The sequence below is a fragment of the Manis javanica genome, chromosome 13 (assembly GCF_040802235.1).
Source record: "Manis javanica isolate MJ-LG chromosome 13, MJ_LKY, whole genome shotgun sequence".
Taxonomy (NCBI): domain Eukaryota; kingdom Metazoa; phylum Chordata; class Mammalia; order Pholidota; family Manidae; genus Manis; species Manis javanica.
In genome coordinates this window covers 81,148,283-81,167,413 of record NC_133168.1, presented here as the reverse complement: position 1 = coordinate 81,167,413, position 19,131 = coordinate 81,148,283, and the positions used below count along the sequence as shown (strand labels likewise).

Here is a 19,131-nt window from a genome sequence, read left to right as displayed (position 1 = left end):
TCTCCACGCAGACCTTCAGGGACAGGGAAGAGGTGTGTGTGTGTGTGTCAGGGACAGGGAAGGAGTGTGTGTGTGTGTGTGTGTGTGTGTCAGGGACAGGGAAGGGGTGTGTGTGTGTGTGTGTGTGTGTGTGTGTGTGTGTGTGTGTGTGTCAGTCAGGGACAGGGAAGGGGTGTGTGTGTGTGAGTGAGTGAGCTGCCGGGTCCTGTTCACATGGCAGAGCGCTGCCCACAGTGATGGGTGGGGGTCTCCACGCGGACCTCAGGGACAGGGAAGGCGGGTGTGTGTGTGTGTGTGTGTGTGCGCGCGTGCATGCATGCGCGTCCCCTCGGCTCGGCCCTTCCTCAGCTGCGCTCTGCCACCTGTTTGCCTGCAGCAGGGGCAACTGGTCTTCATTACCTCTGGCCTTGAAATCCCCAACCAGGCCGTGTGGAGGAGCAGAGGCTGGGAGGGAGGAGCCGCCTGTGCCGGCGAGTGTGGGATGCCCACGGTCGGCAGGACCTCCGGACCCCCGGCACCGGGACGCCCAGTTCCCAGCATCTCTCCCTGGAAGGGAACAGGGTCAGCTGTCAGCCCCCTCCAGGCCGATGCAGGAACAACAGGGGTGCCAGGCCCATAGGGCAGAGGAGGAAACTGCTCCGTGGTGATGACAGGGGTCAGGGGAGACGCGTCACTGCGCATTTCTGTGTGCTCAGAGCTTTTCTTCATAACCCTCTAGGGAAACGGACGTGGAAGGGCCAAGCGCTCACCTAGGGCCACTTGTCAGGGAGTGTTCTCAGCCCCAGTGGTTCCCCTCTCACCCGGAGGACCCAGCCTAGCCCCTCGCCCTGTAGCAGCACCTGAGCCAGGCTGAGGGGGAGGCGTTTGTGGACGGCAGTGGTATAGCAGAGAGATGGGCACCTGGCGTTCGGAGCAGAAGACCGTGGCTGTGCCCTGTTGCTGAGGCCAGCCTGTAGGCCTGACCTCGGCATCAGAGTGCTGGCAATCCAGCCTTGACCTTTAACCTCTCCCTCTCTTCCCTTGCACATCTCTGCCTGTCTAGAACGCCGATGATTGCTGGAGGGCTGTTCGTGATGGACAAGCTCTACTTTGAAGAGCTGGGGAAATACGACATGATGATGGACGTGTGGGGAGGCGAGAACCTGGGTACGTATGAGCCTCGCGCCATCCACACCGGCCGGTTTCCCCACCTAGAGACCCCACGGTGTCTTCCACACAACAAGTAAAAAAAAAAAAAAACGGAAGCTTTGAAGAGACTGTTTGGCTAGAGTCTGTGGTATGCAGGGTGCCGGTTGGAAGGACTTACAGACATTAGTGACCCCCCCCCACTGTATATCATCGGTCCCACAGAGGATAACCATGTGGATGACTCTTCTGTCTTGGATGGGCATTAAGACCTGTGGCTCTAAGAGTTCAGGATGCTAGAATACAAAGACTTTGAAGGAAAATGCAAACGCTTCAATGCCATTGGAACCTGAGGGTTTGGAAAGCAGGCTTACAAAAAATGGGGCAAGATTTCCGCCCCTAGGACTCACTGTTAGCCATATGGAGTGCAGGATGCATCCTAGCCGGGGTTGTGGCTGACAGGAGCGTGCTCACAGCAGCCAGTGCGGGGAGAGGCCTTGGCATTCAGTCGCTGCTTGACTATCTTGTGAATGGCTGATGTTTTGGTTTTTTTCAATAATCCATGCAAATCATTTTACCCAGGTCTACAGACAATGAAACTTTCTAGACTTTGGTCTGTATTGGTAGCTACATCACATTTACTGCATAAAGATAAAAGGACTCCCCTTGAGGTGTTTTATTTTGTTTGCTTCCAGTTTTTGTTGCACTTGAAGCCTCTCACTTCCAGCGCCTGGGTTCTGAGTGAGATTCTCCTCTGCCTCGGCAGTAAAGCCACATTCGCCCTTGGGCAGGCACGCCCTGTGAGGTGGGGGCACTGCCTCTGGTACCGGTGTAGTTGACAGAGACTTTGGTACTTTTTGTTAGTTTAAAAGAAAAGACTGGCCTATTATTTTTCTCTCCTTTTAGGCTGTTAAAGTTGGTAATAACCTCTTTTCCATGGATCACTTGTCTGCCTCGGTTTGACGAGAGCTTCCTTAGACTCCGTAACTGTGCTGAGGTCGAGGAACAGGAGTCCGACTCCGTTTGGTTATTTCTTTTTTAAGAACACACTGACAGGTAGGCAGGACTTGGGCTGAAGAAAGCATAAAAGGCCCCAGAATTGCTAACCCTTCCAAAGAGAATTCTGAGTCACCCTTGCCCCACAGCACCCCTGGTGGCTTCGGGGGGACCCGGCCACCCAGGAGCAGCCAGTAAGCCAGTGATGGCTCAGGTGCCCGTGTCTGGCAAACGGCATCTTCAGGACCATGTGCTGTCAGCCTGAAGTGTGGATTAAGGGCAGGGCAGCAGTCAGGTTCCAGCCAGCATTGATTTAAATATCAAAGGGGTCTTTTTGCCCAGGGACCAGAGGGAAGGAAGAGAACTGTTTTAATTACCTGGTTTGTTGTCAGCTTAGTTTTGTATTCATACAGCTGTGCCAAGGTAAGGATCCTGTGAAGGGTTTAAGGGAGAAGGGAGTGGGAGGAGGGACCGGGAGGAGCACAGCCTGCCTGGGCAAGTGGGGGGGCCCTTGTCCAGCTCTACCCGGCTCCTCAGGCAGCCTCCCCCCTCCCCAGGGGTCCAGCAGGGAAAGTCCCCAGGGCGTCTTTCTCCTGGGCCCCGCACCCACTCTGGGGTGCTGTGTGCACACCACCAGCAGCTGGCCCACCCGAGTGGCATGAGTGTGCGGAGAGGTGTGCGGGGATGCCTGAGCACACTTGGGAACAGCCCCTGCAGGGAGCCCCCGAGCCACTGGGGCTTCCAGTCTTCCCAGCCTACAATAGCAGTCAAATCTAACGATGACACAGCACAAGGCACCTGGTCACTAGCCCCTGTGAGACGTAGGGGTCACGTCCCTCAAGATCGCTATTTGTGCCCTGGGGCTTGTCCTCACCCTACTAGGGTGGGCGCCAGATGCTCCAGGATGGGTGCCAGATGCTCCCAGGGCATCCGCTCATCCCGGCCTTTCTGGAAGGACTGAGGTGCCACCTGAGGTCTCAGAGCTGGTGCTCCAAGACGCAAACACAAACTGCCTCATTAAAAAGCCACCGAGTCATCTTGAGAAATCACCCCCAAGTTGTAGGGCTCCAGCAAGATCAGAGTCAAATGTAACTAGTCGTACTTGGCCTTAAGTCTCCCACTGAATCTCTGAATGGATCCCTTGCTGGTTTATCAGACTCCCCTCCCAGAAGCCAGGGGCCCTTGCTAGGCCTCGATTTCCAGTTTTCCAGCTAGGCAAATGTATGTTTAAATTTTGTATCCTGGAACACGGAGAACTTCTTACTCAAGGTGTTGTTGGATGTCATAATCAGGGAAGTCGGAAGCCTTCCAGGGCACAGGCCATGTGGCCTCACTGCACCTGTGCACTCCCGGGAACGGTTCTCAGAGCCCCCTAATGCTGCGTGGGCCACTTGTTCCTGGCCAGTGAGGCCTTCCCATTATGGCAGTTTGTGGATCTGAGTTCTGGAAGCCCTGCTCGTCTGCCCCCAATGGGTGCCTTGTTGGCTCTGCAGTCTGGGCACCTGCTTCATGGAAGACCTTGTCTCCTGGCCTGAGAACTTTGCAGCGGCTCAGGTCCTATCTGCAGTCATCTGCCCTATGTCCGATCAATCTGCTTTGGCAGCCGTTACCACCAGCTCAGGAGGTTGTGTTACCTCCCCAGCACGTCTCAGGAACGCGCGATGATGGAGAGGAAATGCCCTTTTATATACGCCTCGTGGCATCTTCAAGAAAACAAGTTTGGCCTTTTGCATTTTTGATTTTTCAAAACTACCTTTCAGATCATCTTCATTTTTCTGTTTTAACACTGGTTTCTTGCATTCAGTCAGAGCTCTGATCAGCCTGCAGTCACTCAGAGGGCAGTGGTCAGGCCAGGTGCCTGCTCAGGTGCTGCTGTGTGACCCAGAAGTCCATGCGTCACACATCTCCCACGACAGCAGCTCAGGGCAGGGTGTGTGCCAGCTGGCATGGGCTGTGCCTACACGGTGCGCCCTGCAGGCAGGTTCTGTGTTGAAGCTGCGAAGAGCAGCAGCCTCCACACAGCCAACCACTTCCTGACTGGTAACAGTCCAGGAGAAGCTCTGAGGGTCTGTCAGTTACTCCGGCGTCCTTGGTCTCTGCCATAATCCAGAAGGTGCCTGTGCACTTCGCCAGGTAGCACAAATCTGCTAATGCGCAGGGACAAACATCATTTTTGCAGTTGAAGAGAAGAGGTTTTTTTCAACCTTGGATGGAAAAAAAATAAGTGTACGGTGATGCTGAGTGCATTTGAAATAAACTTTGGAGGAAGGTGTCTTACGCAGCTGCCTGTTACACCTAATTGTGGGCATTTCATGCCTTTGGACTCTTGGGTGTTTATGCACCTCCGGTGTTGCCTTTCTGTCAGTGCTGGTACTAAGCAAGTGCAAATGTAACACTCCGTGGCCGCGATGTGGCTGGCGAGGAATCGGTGAGCACGCGGGGATGCGCTGGTCCGATGCCAGGAGTCCTGAGCGCTCAGAGTAGCCAAAGAACCACTCCTGTCTCAGGGTTTCTAGTCTGAATCTGAAAAATGTGTCCACGTGCTCTTTCTTTTTAATCTGGAATAGAATTCTGTAATGAACACATGGGACTTGGTGAAACAGATCTAGTCGGCGTCCACGCTAAAAATGTCAGCCAGTAAATGTCCCAGTGGGGTCGTTTGTTTTGCACGAATCAGCCTTTTCCCTGAACATTCTCACTTTGTGTTGTCTGTGTGGACACCCCGCAGTGAAGTGAAGTATGCGCCTTTGACCGGTCTTTCCCCTCTCCAGCAGTATTGAGGGGTAACTGACCATTCTAGATCAAGTACATCGAGGGGTGCGGCTCGATGGCTCGGCATGGGCAAGGGCGTGCCTGGCGCCGGAGTCCCTGCCGTGCCCGGGTGGCCAGTGTCGGAGGGCCCGCTCTGGAGGAGGCGGGGGCCCTGCCTGAGTCCCCCCACCGCCGAGGGCACCAGAGCCCTGGGACGGGCCCAGTGAGGGGCGGGTGCTGTGCCCGCCAGGTGGCTCCGTGGGTCACGCTGTCTGCTCGTCGCCGCAGAGATCTCGTTCCGCGTGTGGCAGTGCGGCGGCAGCCTGGAGATCGTCCCCTGCAGCCGCGTGGGACACGTGTTCCGGAAGCAGCACCCCTACACGTTCCCGGGGGGCAGCGGCACGGTCTTCGCCCGGTAAGTGGTCCAGAGGCCGCGCAGGGGCGGGAGCAAGGCTGTGGGGGCACAGACGCGCTCCGGGGAGCTTGGCGGTGACGAGGTGCAGCTGCTGGCCCAGCAGCGTGGGGGCCTCTCCGGGCCGCATGCTGTGCGGCTCCGCCGACCCGACCCGACAGTCCCACCAAAACTTGACTGTCATAACGGAGGAGAGCCCGTGGGGCTGGGGCCGGGCTGGGAGGTGGGAGGGGAGTGCAGAGGGTTAGCCAGCGGCCTTGGGGTGATGGGGCCTCTGGATCCCGGCAGTGCGGCGAGAGTCGTGCCCACCTGTGCGTGTGTGCCAGCCCCTTGGCCACGCCCCACGCCCCCAGAATGGCGTTACAAGCAGGTATTAGTTTAAAGCAAAGGAACTTACATTTTTTATTACATATCACTATTCAAGGCACATATATGAACAATATTCAAGTCAAGCCATATTAAATTCAAGCCCAAAAGACATTACAATAGGTATGATTTGTGATAGACAAGGGATATATTTTTGCAAATATGAAGATGCCAGTGAAGAGCTTTCTTAGGAAGAACAGCAAATCACCAGCCCGCAGGACCACAGTTCTTCCCAGGGGACTCTCCGATGCTGGAAGTGAAGCAGTGTGCAAGCCAGGCAGCCTGGCCTCGGGAAGGGGGTGGTCAGCCCGGCACAAGCATGGCTCCATAAGAGCAGTGCCAACGCTAACAATGCTGTGGGGAAGATAAAATGTGGTCTTACAGCCGCAGGGACCGGCGGAGGAGCTGGTGGCATGCACAAGGAGGGGCTCTCTGAGGAGGGGGCGCTTGCTGGAGACCTGAATGGTGGGAAGGAGATGCCATGGGACCCCTGGGGAGGAATGGGTCCTCGGCACTGCCACACGGGGTTTTGGAACAGGAAGGCGCCTGGTATGACTGAAGCCTAGAGAGTGAGTAGACAGTAGGCAGCGCGGGAAGCCAGCCCAGCCCCATCTTGCACCTGTGTGTCCTGGGAAGCTCTGGGTGGTGTTTGGATGCCAAAGGAAGCTCTAGCAGGTGTTAAGCAGGTACCTGATTTCTGTTTTAAGCTTCCCAGAGGTCCTTCTGGCTGCTGGGCAGAGGGTAGCAGGGAGGTGGCAGCAGGATGGATCAGTGTTCGCGTGTCCCTCCCTCCTGGTGGGTTCAGTAGCCCAGCAGAGCCGGGGCGGCCTGTGCCAGGGTCGCAGCCCATTCTGAGACAGGCAGGGTCACTGACAGACCGGCAGAGACGGGAGAGGGAGTGTGAGCATCAGCTGAGGCTGGAAAGCTGCCGAGGGAGCAGGCGGGAGTGGCGGGGGGCGGAAGGCGGGCTCCTCCTCTGCAGAGTGTTCTGCGGCTTCTGGGAAGTACAGGTTACACACGCGTGGTACATGCAGAAGGCGAGTGTCCAGCATAGAGAGTCTGAGCTCTAGCACACTGATAGAAGCCGAACATCCAATGTGCCTCTGACCAAATTACCTTCTCTCAAAAGCTGTATCCATCCCCGAATATTGTCTAAACTTCATTTTTGCTCTTTATTAGAAACAAAAATACGTTCTTATGCTATGAGCTCTACAAAATCAAACAAACAGTGGTGTGTACATTTTTTCCCTGGGGCAAAACGAGATTGTTTCCAGAAACCTCTTGTGTAGATAATCAAATGCCCCAAATCAAAGCCATTGATAGCTACCAGCAAACAGTGGGATTTCAGAAAATAGTCTGTTAAATACACACAGCATTGCCCTAGGTGCCTTTTTTAAAAGTGCCCTTTCAGAAGGGAAGCTCTCTGTTGTGTCTTATAGCTCAGTCGTCTATAGACCAGAGATGAGGAGAGGGAGTGGACACAGGGCATCAGTGTTCTAGGGCACAGATCCGTCTGCTAACCTTCCGCAGGCCTCGGTGCCAGCCACCTCAGGTCGCTCATCTGAAAGAAAAAGGTGGGACTCTACTACTTCTGAGGTCCCTTTCCAGTTCCAGGTTCTCTCTAATTTCCTCTGCTATGTGGCATTAAATGTGCATTTCACCGCCTAAAAATTGAGACCTAACAATAGCTAATGTAGTGTGTCAGGGTGCCAGGCTGTTCTCCGTCCTTTACAAATGTTGTAACACACCATGCTCATAAAACCTTATGAATTGCATAGTACGGTTAACCTCACTTTACAGATAAAGGAAACAGGGGCACGAGAAGGCTCAGGCCCTTTGTCCAGGTTCACCCAGCCGGAAGGCAGCAGCGTGGCGGTTGGCCCGTGTCGGCCCCACACGTGGGTCTTTTTATCTGGTTCCCTGAATGCAGGTAGGGCTGTGGTGGCTGGAGCTCAGGAGCCAGGTGCAGATTCTGAAACAGCTTACAGAATACTGGACTGGGGGTGGCCTCGTCCTGTGAGTAGGCGAATCACCACCGCCGAGCCCCCCCTCATTTGGCTACCCTGGCCTGCCACGGGGGTGCCTGTTGCTCTGAAGGGGTGAGGCAGTGCACCTGCCAGTCCCTCCACCATCGCATTGGCTGAGTAGCCACCTCCCTTCTGACTGGTTGGGAGTGAGCAGCCGGCAGTTCTTCCCTTCCATGCACATAGTTGCGTTCCCACGCAGCTGCTCCATGCTGCTGGGAGACCTGCAGGCGCTGCATGTGTGCATGTCGGTGAGAGTTTCCCAAAGGCCCAGGGAGCCCTGGTCAGGATAGTGGTGTGGCAGTGGGGTAGATGGATGTTTGAGTTTAGGGCTAGTAGTTAATAGCAAGACTTTGGGGATTCATGATGAGGGATAACATGAATAAAGTAAATACAAGAGACCAGTGGTTTGAACTCACTTTCCTACCAGACTCTCTCCGGTACCACCAAGCAGTATGATTGGCCAGCCTGACGTAAGCCCGGGCTCTCCCCCACTTCCCAACGGGGCTGTTTGATCTGCCTGGGGTGGGAAGCGGGGAGGGGGCAGGGTGGCCCTGGATGAACACCTGGGGGCTCTCGGGGGTCCACAGCACAGGCACGGCCCCAGTGCCTGGCCGAGGGTACTAAAGCTTTAGTGCCAGGTGGCTCAGGGAACTTGCTCCCCCAGGCTGCCTCCATGCCTAGGAATTAAGTGACTGAATCACTTAATAATTTAGGTGATTTAAAGCCACCATAATGGGAATTTGTAAAGCCTTTCATCTATTAGGGCTAAAAGGGACCCTGAAGATTTGTGAGTTGAATCCTTCCTTTTTACTGATGGGGCATCCATGCCCAGGGGACTGAGTCGCCCGGCTGGTCAGAGGTTGACTGGGCGTAGGTTAAGGCATGGGCCACTTTGCAAGACCCCTAATCCCACGAAGAATGTTTAATGGCTCATCTGAGAAATAATATTTATGATCCAGTATTGCCTTCACTTCAAATTTTTAAATGCTTATTGTTGCATCTATGTATTTTTTTTAGAGAAAGAAAAAAACCATCGGTCTCGTTACCAAAGGTAGCACCCCTACCATTTGTTGACTCCATCCCTCCCCCCTACCCCCTCTGCGTTCCTCCTTCCCCTGGCCACTGCCTCCACATGCACACCTACTGTGTGCTATTGTCTGTATGGTAATGAATTGTCACCCAGCAGCCCCTCCTGACATCGTCCATGGCAGCGTGCGGGTGCACACAGCATGTGTGATGGCCGCAAGCCATTCATTTGTTCACATCCTGCTGGTGGTCATGCAGTTCCTGGCTGTCCTGCCATTACAAAGAGAGCCGAGGTGAGCACACGTTCACATACGTGTTCTCATTCCTAGTTGCTTAGTCTTGGGGCAAATTTCTAAAGCGAGAGCTACTGCATCACAGGACAGGCGTGTCCCTGCTGTCCTGTCTGTCTCTTGAACAACGTTCTAAACAACAGCCCATCTTCCACGTCACAAATAGAAAAAAAGGTGTCTGCATCACAGACACAGGAAAGATGCTTGCCCCAAATAAATTATTTTAATAATTGTAGCAGATAATTTGAGAGGCTTACCGTTTAAAATTAGAGACCTTTCTGATAGAGAAAAGAAGTTATTCTGAAAGGTGAACAGTGCCCCCCTGGTGTGTTTGGGAAGAACGGAAGGCCTGCTGTACGTGTTCTTAAGGACAATTGGCTGTAAACCCGAGGTAGGAATCTACTGTGACTGAGTCCGGTGTCCGGGTTCAGGTTCTGTGGAGGGTTCTCTGTCATGCTGCTTCACATGTGCTCCAAAGAGAAGGTTGGCAGGATAAGACACTGATGCCTGTGCATAAAGGACAGCCTTTAATGCGTGTCATATATTCATAAGTCGCTTGTGCCAGGGGCTTATCGATCACAGTTCTCTCCATGATTGAGATCTGAGCATGTGGTTTTCTTGCCTTCTAGAAAAGCCCCATTCCACCTGTGCCCCTCCAGCACAGTGCAGTAGGAATCCCAGATGTGCGGCATAAAGCCACTCTCCTTGACCAAACAGGATACCCTCTCTGCAGGAAAAAAAAAGTCATTTTAATAGTAGCACTTACCTCTTTTAATTTTTTCCCAGAGCTGTCTAGTAGCGTTACAGCTCTAACAAGGCCGTAGAGGCCCAGGGTTTCTCAGCTCTGCTCTCTGGGACCAGCCTTCTGTGGATGTATAATACGGGTTATTGCAGGGTAAGCCTCCTTCCTCCTTGATGGTACAACTCCAGTGCCCTCTTTCACATACCTGCCTGTGCCACGTTCTCCCTCTGACTTTTCACCTTTGACAGTCCATGTTCTGTGAAAGACAAGTTCTGTGGGTTCAGTAAGGACTGAACACCAGCTACCCACACATACAGCCCAGGGTGCCAGGCAGGGACGGCCTGCTCTCTGTATCACTGCCAAAGCTGTCAGCCCCCCTGGGAGGACCTTCCCAAGTGGCGCCCCAAGCAGACAAGTGGAAGAGATGCCGACAGGAAGGAAACGGGTCAAGCTCAAGGTGATGTACTTTGTCTCTAGTAATACCCGCCGGGCAGCAGAGGTCTGGATGGACGAATACAAAAATTTCTATTATGCAGCAGTGCCTTCCGCCAGAAACGTTCCTTATGGAAAGTAAGTGTCTCTGTGTCCCCCCCAATGCTGTTCTGCTGGTGGTACCACATCCCAGGTCAGCCTGCACCCCAAAACAGAGCTGTTCTGTGGCCAGGGGTGAGAGCAGCTACCCGGGTGTCAAAGGGGAGCCTCTGCTGAATGCCCTGCAGGCAGGGCCATGAGGGCGGGTGCCTGGCAGGCCGGGTGGGGCCGCGAGGGCGGGAATGGGCACCCCAAGCCCTGCTGCCTGCCCACTCTAACACTGTGTCAAGGAATCTTGTCTCCTCCTCAGCATCCAGAGCCGACTGGAGCTTCGGAAGAAACTGAGCTGCAAGCCGTTCAAGTGGTACCTTGAAAATGTCTATCCAGAATTAAGGTAAGGCCCCAGAAACCCAGAGTCTCGCTCTGGAAGGGCTGAGAAGCCACGCAGGGCCCAGAGGCCGTGAGGCCTCGAGAGGCGAGGTGAAGGCCGTGCTCAGGACTAGGGCCTGTGAGCTGGGGCCCACGGGGGGCTGTGTCCATGCCCGCAGCCATCCCCAAGCCCCCCTGACGCGCGGTCTCTGCTCCTCCTCCCGCTGCGCTGCCCTCCCATCCTTCACGGATGCAGGAGCGCCACGGTGCCTCCCCACCGGCAGATGACGGTGAAGGGCCCCAGGGCTGGCTCCCAGCCTCCCACCTGCACCCTGTACTGCTGCCCGGCCTCCCTGCTCCAGCCCCCGTGGCCTCGGCCTCCTCACCTCTCCCACTGCAGGCAGGGGCAGGAGCAGAGGGCCCGGGCCAGCCTGGGCACGGACTGAAGAATCAGTCCGCCCTGCCACCCCCACATTGCACCTCCTGTGCCTAGCCCTCCGGCAGAGGCTCTTGCCACACATCTCCCTCCTCCAGGCTGGGCTTGCCACACACACAGGGAAATCATAACGCTGGCACCCTGCTTCCCTCCAGGATTAATGATGGCGGCGCTACCCTTCTGAGCCCTGTGTCGGCATCTGGCCTTTCCTTTCAGATGAGCGTGCCCTCCATGCCCAGGGAGCGCCCATCTGCCCTATTCAGAGGACCTGGAGGTCTGGGGGCCACAGGGTCCTTCTGAGCTTCATCATCGCAAATGCAGGGCCACACGGTTTTGCCTTGAAGTAGCACATTCCTCACCCCGAGTATTTCCAGATCCTTTTACGTGAGCCACGCATCTGCAGCAGTGACTGAGGGCAGGAGTCCTGCCCTCTCTGGTGTGGACACCCCTTCCCAGCGCCTGGCCCAGAGGCCCGGGGGGGTCGGCCGTGCGGCCTCGCCTTATCACTGCCACGCACACCTGACTCCTTGTAACTGTTCCCTCTGCTCTAGAGGAGCGTGCAGACCCCGTGCTGTCCCTGAGCCCCGGGGGAGCCGCGAGCAGGACCCTCTCCTAACTGACCCACCCAGTGAGGGGTGGTGTTCACTGGGGCTGGGCCCAGCCATGGTCCCGAGCGGGAGCCTCAAGCCAGCACCTCCCCATGAGTGGGGGCTTCACTGCAGTGCCCTGCAGCCCCACAGTGGTGCCCGCTTTGCTTTAGCCTCACAGTCACCTGTGACCTGGTGGGTGATAATGCCAGGCAGAGTGACATCACGTGCCGCTTTGCCCCGAGCTCCCCTGGGCTTTGGAACGGCACCAGGCCCCACCCCTCCTAAGCCCACACAAAGCCCACAGCACTACAGCAGCAGGTGAATCCGCTTCCCCCGTCCTTGCCAGGCGGGGATGTCTGCACGGTCGGTGGTCATCGCTGCCATGCCATGGGGCCGCCTATGGGCCGGGCGCTGGGTGATGCTGAAAACGGAAGGTTTTATGTAATATTTGCGGCAGACCTGTTTGGTAGGTTCCGTGCAGAGGAGGCAATTGGGTTTAGAGAGAGTGAGGGTCTGAAAGTCACACGGCCAGCGCACAGCGAAAGCCGGGCTCACGTCTGGGTCCGATCCTGAAGTGTGCTGCACTCCCCACCAGGTTCTGTTGCTTTGTGTCAGGCCACCTGACAGACTCACTGCACGCTCTGTCTCCCAGGTCTAGGTCAAGTCCCAGGTCTGTTGGGAAGTTCAAGGGAACAGGATCTGAACACATTAGTTGCTTTTCTGTATGACTTCCAGCAGCCTAACGCTGCAGAGCACAGGAGCTTTCCTTCCAGAAAAATGTCCCCGTATGGAATAGGAAGAATTCTCCTCTGACTTAAAGTGTTCAGTTGGGGTTAGAAATCCAGAAACTCGGACCAGTGCCGTCTCACTGGCTGGCTGCCGCGGTGGATGGGCAGCCAGGCCGCAGTCCCATGGGGCTGCGCTGACCACTCTCACGTTGCCTCCCAGGGTCCCCGACCACCAGGACATAGCTTTTGGGGCCTTGCAGCAGGGAACCAACTGCCTGGACACTTTGGGACATTTTGCTGATGGTGTCGTTGGCGTCTACGAGTGTCACAACGCAGGCGGGAACCAGGTACATGCGTGCGATGGCCCGGTCGCCCCGGGAGAACGGGGCGGGGTCCTGAGGCCACCAGCCCAGCGCACCCCGTGGTCCGAGGGGAAGCGCCCTGCTCCCGGCGTCCGCTCTCGCCGTTGGCCTCGGGCGGGCAGGATGTCCTGGACCCACGGCCATGTGGGGCCTGTCACCACCTCCAGCGGGGCTCTGCACCCGCAGCCAGAGGCGCACAGCCAGGGCACAGCTGCAGGGCTGGCGCATCTCGTCTTCCCGCCATTCTGTCCCTGCGTGCTCCTCCCCAGAGCACCTGGTCCGTCTGCGTGTGCACCTGGTGTCTGTGTGTGAGCACCGCCTGTGTCCCCGTTTAGTAGGTGCCTGACCACAGCCACTGTGGCTGCCACCCAAGCCATCACTGTGCCCCTCCCGTTAGGTGATCGCAGCCTAGCTGTGAAACATGGACAGCTGCCCGCTCCAGTGTGGCACACGCACACCTTTCCCTGGAGGCACGGGGCCATGTTCTGTGTGTGGAAAGGTGAGAGGGAGGTGGGAGCTCAGTGGGCCTCACTGTGGCCTGGGCGTTCCCCGGCAGTGCTCCAGAAGGTTCCCCGTGAGATAATGAGTATTTGGTAAAATGTGGGCTTCACACACAAAAATGGTTGGGCAATGCTAGAGCCTCTTAGCTCCTTGAAAATGCATCTGCCTGTCAAGGACCTGCAGTTGTTTAAAAACAAAAGGCACCTTAACTCTGAATCCCTGATGTATTGATCCCAGAACCTTCTTTAAGAAGAACTATTTTTAAAAGAGGGTGCCTGCCCTCCTGTGAGGCCAGCTGTTCCGGGTCTTGGCAAGGCGTGTCTAAGCAGACTAATCCCCACACACTTTGCCTTTCTTCACTTGGTGATGCCATTTAAGCAGTTGCTTGCTTAAAGACTCAGGCAAGGGGGGCAGGCGGTCTCCAGCCAGCTTCTGAGCAGCGTCCAGGACCAGCCCCGTGTGTACATGCCGCCTCCGGCTCCCGGGGTCCCACCTCTGTCCCCAGGGACCTCCTCTGGCCCCTGAGCTGCTCTCAGGAGGCCCTTTCAGGGAGGAAGGAGGTGGGGCAGCATGGGAGGCCATGGGGAGGCGGCTGCTGCCGGCTGTGTGCAGAGGTGGCAGGGCTGCCCCGTGGCCCCAGACCTCAGTCAGCCACAGGGTCTGAGCTCCGTCTGCAGAGCAGCCGCCATGAAGGACAGACAGAATCCACCTGCCAAGCACTTCCCCCTCACCCTCTTCTTCCTTTTGTTTTTTTGCTATTGTGAGGCCCCTGCTACTCTCACATGGGGCTCTTCCCTCCGACTTAGCAGGTGTGTGCTGGTTCCAGCTGCACCGGTACTGGGTGTCCCCTGATGGCTGTGCACTGGGGTAGCCCCACGGCTTTTAGGAAATACTGACAGCCAGTCCGTGCCCAGCAAGCACGGCTCAGTTAGCCTGCGGCCAGGGAGCATGAGGGTTTCTGAGTGAGCCTCAGTGAGCAGCCTGGGAGCGCCCTCCTCCACAGCCCGCAGAGGCCAGAGAGCCGCCTTCCTGGTCCGCACTGTCCAGGAATGCCCGTGTGGTGCAGGAACATCCCGGGCACCTCACCGTCCATCCGCAGCCACCAGCCACTTGTGCTGGCCTACACTGAGGATGTAGGGTTTTATTCTATTTAACTTTAATTCATTTAAGTGGCTCTTGTGGCAGGCGGCCACTGTCCCGGGAGGTGTAGTCCTGGAGGAGACAGACCCTGGGGTCCCCTGTGCTGCTCGGAGGTGTCCCTGCTCAGCGGCCACGCGGGGACCCCTGATAGGTGGGAGGGGGTGCTCCTCAGAGTGGTGCGCCCTTTGGACAGGACACAAGAAGGTGACTGACATTTCCTGACTGGAAACAGGGCCCCATGCTCTGGAAGAACAGGGTTTGTTATCTGGTTTCTGGCACGGCCTCCTCAGACCCACAGGAAATGGGCAAATTAGTGGCTGTGCTTTTCAGAGTAGCCAATCAAAAAAGCATTTCTTAAATATTTATGAACTTTACGCTACAGATTCAGATCATTGAAATGCACCAGATGAACAAGTGGCAATGGGCTCAGTTGTTTGCATAGTCGGATTAGTTCTTTGGTAATTCAGTATAAAGTCTGCTTTAAAATGATCACGCACACAATAGCAAAGTTGCAGAAACACGCAGACCTGAGATTTACCTGGACATCGGCAAGTCTTCCACCATCTCTCAGGCCCCGCTCCTGAGAACCGTGTGCACCCTGCTGGAGGCAGTCAGGGTGGGGGTGCCCCTTCCCAGGACCTCCCTGCCCTGGTGATGGTGACTGCCCGGCGGCGGCCTGGGAGCACAACCTGTGGAACAACAGCATCCTGGAGGGTGGGATCCCCCCTCAAGGTGGTGCATGCTGGTCCCAGAGAACGCTCTGCAGAGCTCGGTGCCGAAAGTGCCTCTGGGGACAGATGGGGACAGGTGGGGCCCGGGCTCCGTGTGCTCAACTGTGGTTGACGCTAAGGAAAACAGGCCAACCAGCTGCTTCTGCTCTTGACTTCGCAGGGCCTCTCACAGGCTGGCTGTGAATTTGGGAGAGAAGGAAGGAATGTGGCCCAAATTCAGTATTTCCCAAATTTATTTAACCTGGAACCAACTTTTCATAGAATTCCTCAGAGTACAGTTTGAGAAACAGTAGTTCAAAGGTGAGAAAATTGAAGCTGAGGGGAGTGAGGGGCCTGGCCCGGAGTAACCCGTGGGGAGAGAGGGAGGCCTGCAGACAGACCAGGGCCACACCAGCCCCTCCGAGGCAGCCTGGCCTCTGCTGCACCGGCCCCCAGCTCCTCTGCGGCTGGACGTGCTCGCCACACAGGCACAGCCAGGGTTCAGCGCATCACAACACTCTTAGGTGCTAAGCTTTCCTCGCGGTGGACCACTGGGTCCGAGGTGACCCGCGTGCTGAACAGGGAGCCTCTTGAAAGCCCACTTCTTCCTCCCTCACCTCTGTCCCCAGGGTCCCCACATGCCGGCAGCCACAGTGTCCGTGCCCTCACATGTTACCCGGACCCCTCCACGAGAGCGAGGACCTTGAGCACAGGGCCTGGCCAGGATGCCCGCTGCCATGTGCCTGGCCCCTTGGGGACACCTGAGTCATTGCAGGGGTGCAGGGGACTGTCACAGAGAGGGAGGGAGGTGGGAGGGACAGCTGTTGGATGGATGGATGGACGGACAGAGAGACAATCTGCAGCAGTTTTCATGGGCGTGTAGCAGAAAGGGACTTGGAAGGTAGGTCAGGTGTCCTGCAGGAAGTGGAATCGGAAGAGGCCTCTGCCCCTGGGTCCTGAGGGCTCACGCGGACATTCGTCCCTTTGGGAGGTCGAAGCCCCGTGCGGCTGCCGGGTACCCAGGGCAGCTCCCAGCCAGTGGCCGTGCTCACCTGTCCCTGTTGTCCAGCCCTTCAGTGGGGTGTGTCTGTGTGTATATTTGCGTTTTTAAAAATTAGAGGCAAGTGATTTCAGCACGCTCCGGCTCGGTGCCTCCCCTGTAAAGTAGGGGACTGACGGAGGCAATCACGGAGCCAGCGGGGGGAGGCACAGGTCACAGTAAAGCGAGTCGGATGAATTTTGATTTCCCAGTGCAGATGAAAGTTTACTCTGCACTCCACCGTGATCCCAGCCATGTGTGCAACAGCATTATGTCTTTTAAAAGTGCACACCTTAGTTAAAAAGTACTTCATTGCTAATAATACTGACCATCATTTGAGCTTTCAGTGAGTCTTAATCACAGACTACAGATTGCCATAACAAACAATTCATGAAAAACTTGGAAATATTGCTGACAATTACCAAAACATGACTCAGAGAGAGGACGTGAGCTACTGCTGTTGGGAAAACGGAGCCAGTAGCCACACTCTGTACCGGTTGCCACAAATCTTCAGTTTGTAAAGTGCAGCCTCTGCCAAGTGCAGTGAAGCCTACAGCCTGGCCTGGAGCCATTACATAAAGGCCTTAAAATACTGCTTGGCACATAACAGGCACGCAGCGTAGCAGTGTGGCATGTGTGCAAATACACAGATCCGATCCTCGGGATCTCACCGGACTTCACAAGGGCCCTAGATCCACTTGGCGCTCAGCTGTGAGGCAACACACTATGTATTTTGCTTATATTTGCCATATACGATATATAATTCTCACACATTACAATCCACATTCATAAATGCTGTTTCCAGACCACACCTGCGTGGGGGCAGTCTTCCCAAAATATCGTGGGTGGAAAGAGTGGCTCTGAATGCCCCATCTTATGGGTGACCAGGCTTGAGCTGCAGAGCCATAGCTCACATTTAAGGATAGAAAAATGGGTGCAGTGCTCGAATTAGCATTTGGGGCTAAAGTAGTTCCTGTTGTTCATCTTAGCGACTCAGGTGCTGGAAGCCCTTCGGCCCAAGTCGGTCGACTTAACGCTTGATTGTGGGGCTCCTCCACCTGCCAAATGTAGATTGGGCATCAGGCGGAAAGGCATCTGTGGGCTGTGGGCTGGCTCGGGTGCCTGCGCGCAGCACGCCTATGACCGCTGTTCTGCGTTCCAGGAATGGGCCTTGACGAAGGAGAAGTCAGTGAAGCACATGGACCTGTGCCTGACCGTCGTGGACCGGGCACCTGGTTCGCTCATAAAGCTGCAGGGCTGCCGAGAAAACGACAGCAGACAGGTACGCTCCCGGCACCTGTGCTCTCGCGGCCCAGTGTGGCCATGCTGTCTGAGTGACCTCCAGCCGCCCTGCTCGCCCGTGAGCTCCTTGCTTCCCTCAGAGTCCCCGCCAGGCAGTCGGGTTCCTGGCGTGTCGGAGGCGCACAGCAGAGCCTGGCCAGGATGATTGTGAGATGGTGCCACTGGGGACAGATGGGGACATGGGTGCCGTGAGGGCTGCTGGGCTGTGCCCAAGAGCGCCCAGCGCCAGACAGCTTGCTTTCTCCCCTCTGCCCACTGATCCTGCTGCCCTGAGTCGCATCTGCCTATAACCTGTTACCTGCCTCACCCTCTAGCTGGACTAAAACTCAGGGGCCGTGTTTTGTGATTGGATATTCAGCTTCCCCAAAGGGTCCTAAGGACCCTCTCTGGGCTGGGCGCTGTGGTCGGGACACTCAGCACCCCTGGGGCATTTCCTCCTCACCGTGTGGTGCAAGGGAAGCCGGCTGGTGGTCCCTTTCCAGAAGCTTCCTTGTAACAGCCATAATCCCCAGGCGCTTGCACCTGACGCCCTAAATGTGTTTGTCTGGTGATGCCAGAGACGTGGGTATTTTGGTGGCTGGTGTGTGTGTGTATCTGAGTGCTGGCATGGCGGGGACCCCCTAAGTCTGCCCCATCAGACCCCCTGCACGTGGAGGCACGGGCCTCAGACCCAGACAGGGCCAACGGCAAGCAGCACCCTGCGGCCCTGTGGCCTCTCCGTAGAACCAAAGCCCAGAGCAGGCCAAGCAGGTGGCCGGGTGCACCACGCTGAGAACACAGCCCAGGCTTAGAGCCCGGCCCACTTGGGTCCCTTTCAGAAGATGCCAGCCTGAATGAGGGGACGTCTTGACTGAAAGCTTTGTTTAAAAAAACAGAATATTAGTAGGACTTTATTCATGAGAAGTCAGTGAAACGCTGACCTACAGGAAGTAAAAGATAAGCAAGGGTCATAATAATGCCTCCGAAAGGAGGTGGTCTCACTTTGTTTCATTTGTGTGCACCGATAAGCCCCCTGCCCTGGAAGGAAGGCTGTGCAAAGGCCCGTGTTCTTCAGCGGGAAGCTTATTTCCACTTAGACCTGCACTCCCTTCTCCCTGCCATTGGATATTTTGAAGAGAAATAACATGTATTTGTTTCTTCATTAAATATTTTCCTTTTTAAACTTAGAAAAATTCTAAATGATTAAAGTTCAAATTGATGAGACCTTATACACACACACACACACACATTTAAGTGTGTGTGTATATATACTTATTACTTTTTCCAGACAGTTCAGAATAAATCTTTACCTCTTCAGCTGGTTTCTCTGCCCTTTGCCTGGAGGTCACACCCGTTCGTGTGCCTGGGCACGGACGCTGGCTTACCTCCTTACGGGCCCTGCCTGTGAGGCGGATGAGTGTGGGGGCTGAGCCGCCATACCTGCAGGAACCAGGAGCCGAAGCAGGCTTCTGGTGCAATGCTGATCGCACAGAGGGGAAACAGGCCCCAAGTCTGGGCCTGCTCCGCCATGTCACCCAGGAGGAGCCAGGCCAGGGCATGTGCTTAGACTCCAGATATCAGGGGGAGGCTTGCACAGGGCCATCCTGCATCTGTGCATCCCCGGCCACTGCCGTGCGCCCTCCTCCACACCCTGCCAACCCCTGGCCTGGCGTGGCAGTGGGCACCTCCTCTTCGGGCCCCAGATGCCC

General features: G+C 55.9%; 1 protein-coding gene across 2 annotated transcripts in view; it reads left to right on the top strand.

Annotated features, from left to right (window-relative positions):
* The window catches only part of GALNT2 (polypeptide N-acetylgalactosaminyltransferase 2), a 174,395-nt gene that overhangs the window by 150,773 nt on the left and 4,491 nt on the right, over positions 1 to 19,131 (top strand). For both annotated transcript variants that reach the window (XM_073219930.1, XM_073219931.1), the window contains 6 exons: positions 1,043 to 1,146; positions 5,161 to 5,287; positions 10,213 to 10,305; positions 10,577 to 10,660; positions 12,610 to 12,736; positions 17,304 to 17,423. In XM_073219930.1, the coding sequence (XP_073076031.1) occupies positions 1,043 to 1,146; positions 5,161 to 5,287; positions 10,213 to 10,305; positions 10,577 to 10,660; positions 12,610 to 12,736; positions 17,304 to 17,423 (655 nt within the window). The remainder of the gene's footprint in view (positions 1 to 1,042; positions 1,147 to 5,160; positions 5,288 to 10,212; positions 10,306 to 10,576; positions 10,661 to 12,609; positions 12,737 to 17,303; positions 17,424 to 19,131) is intronic.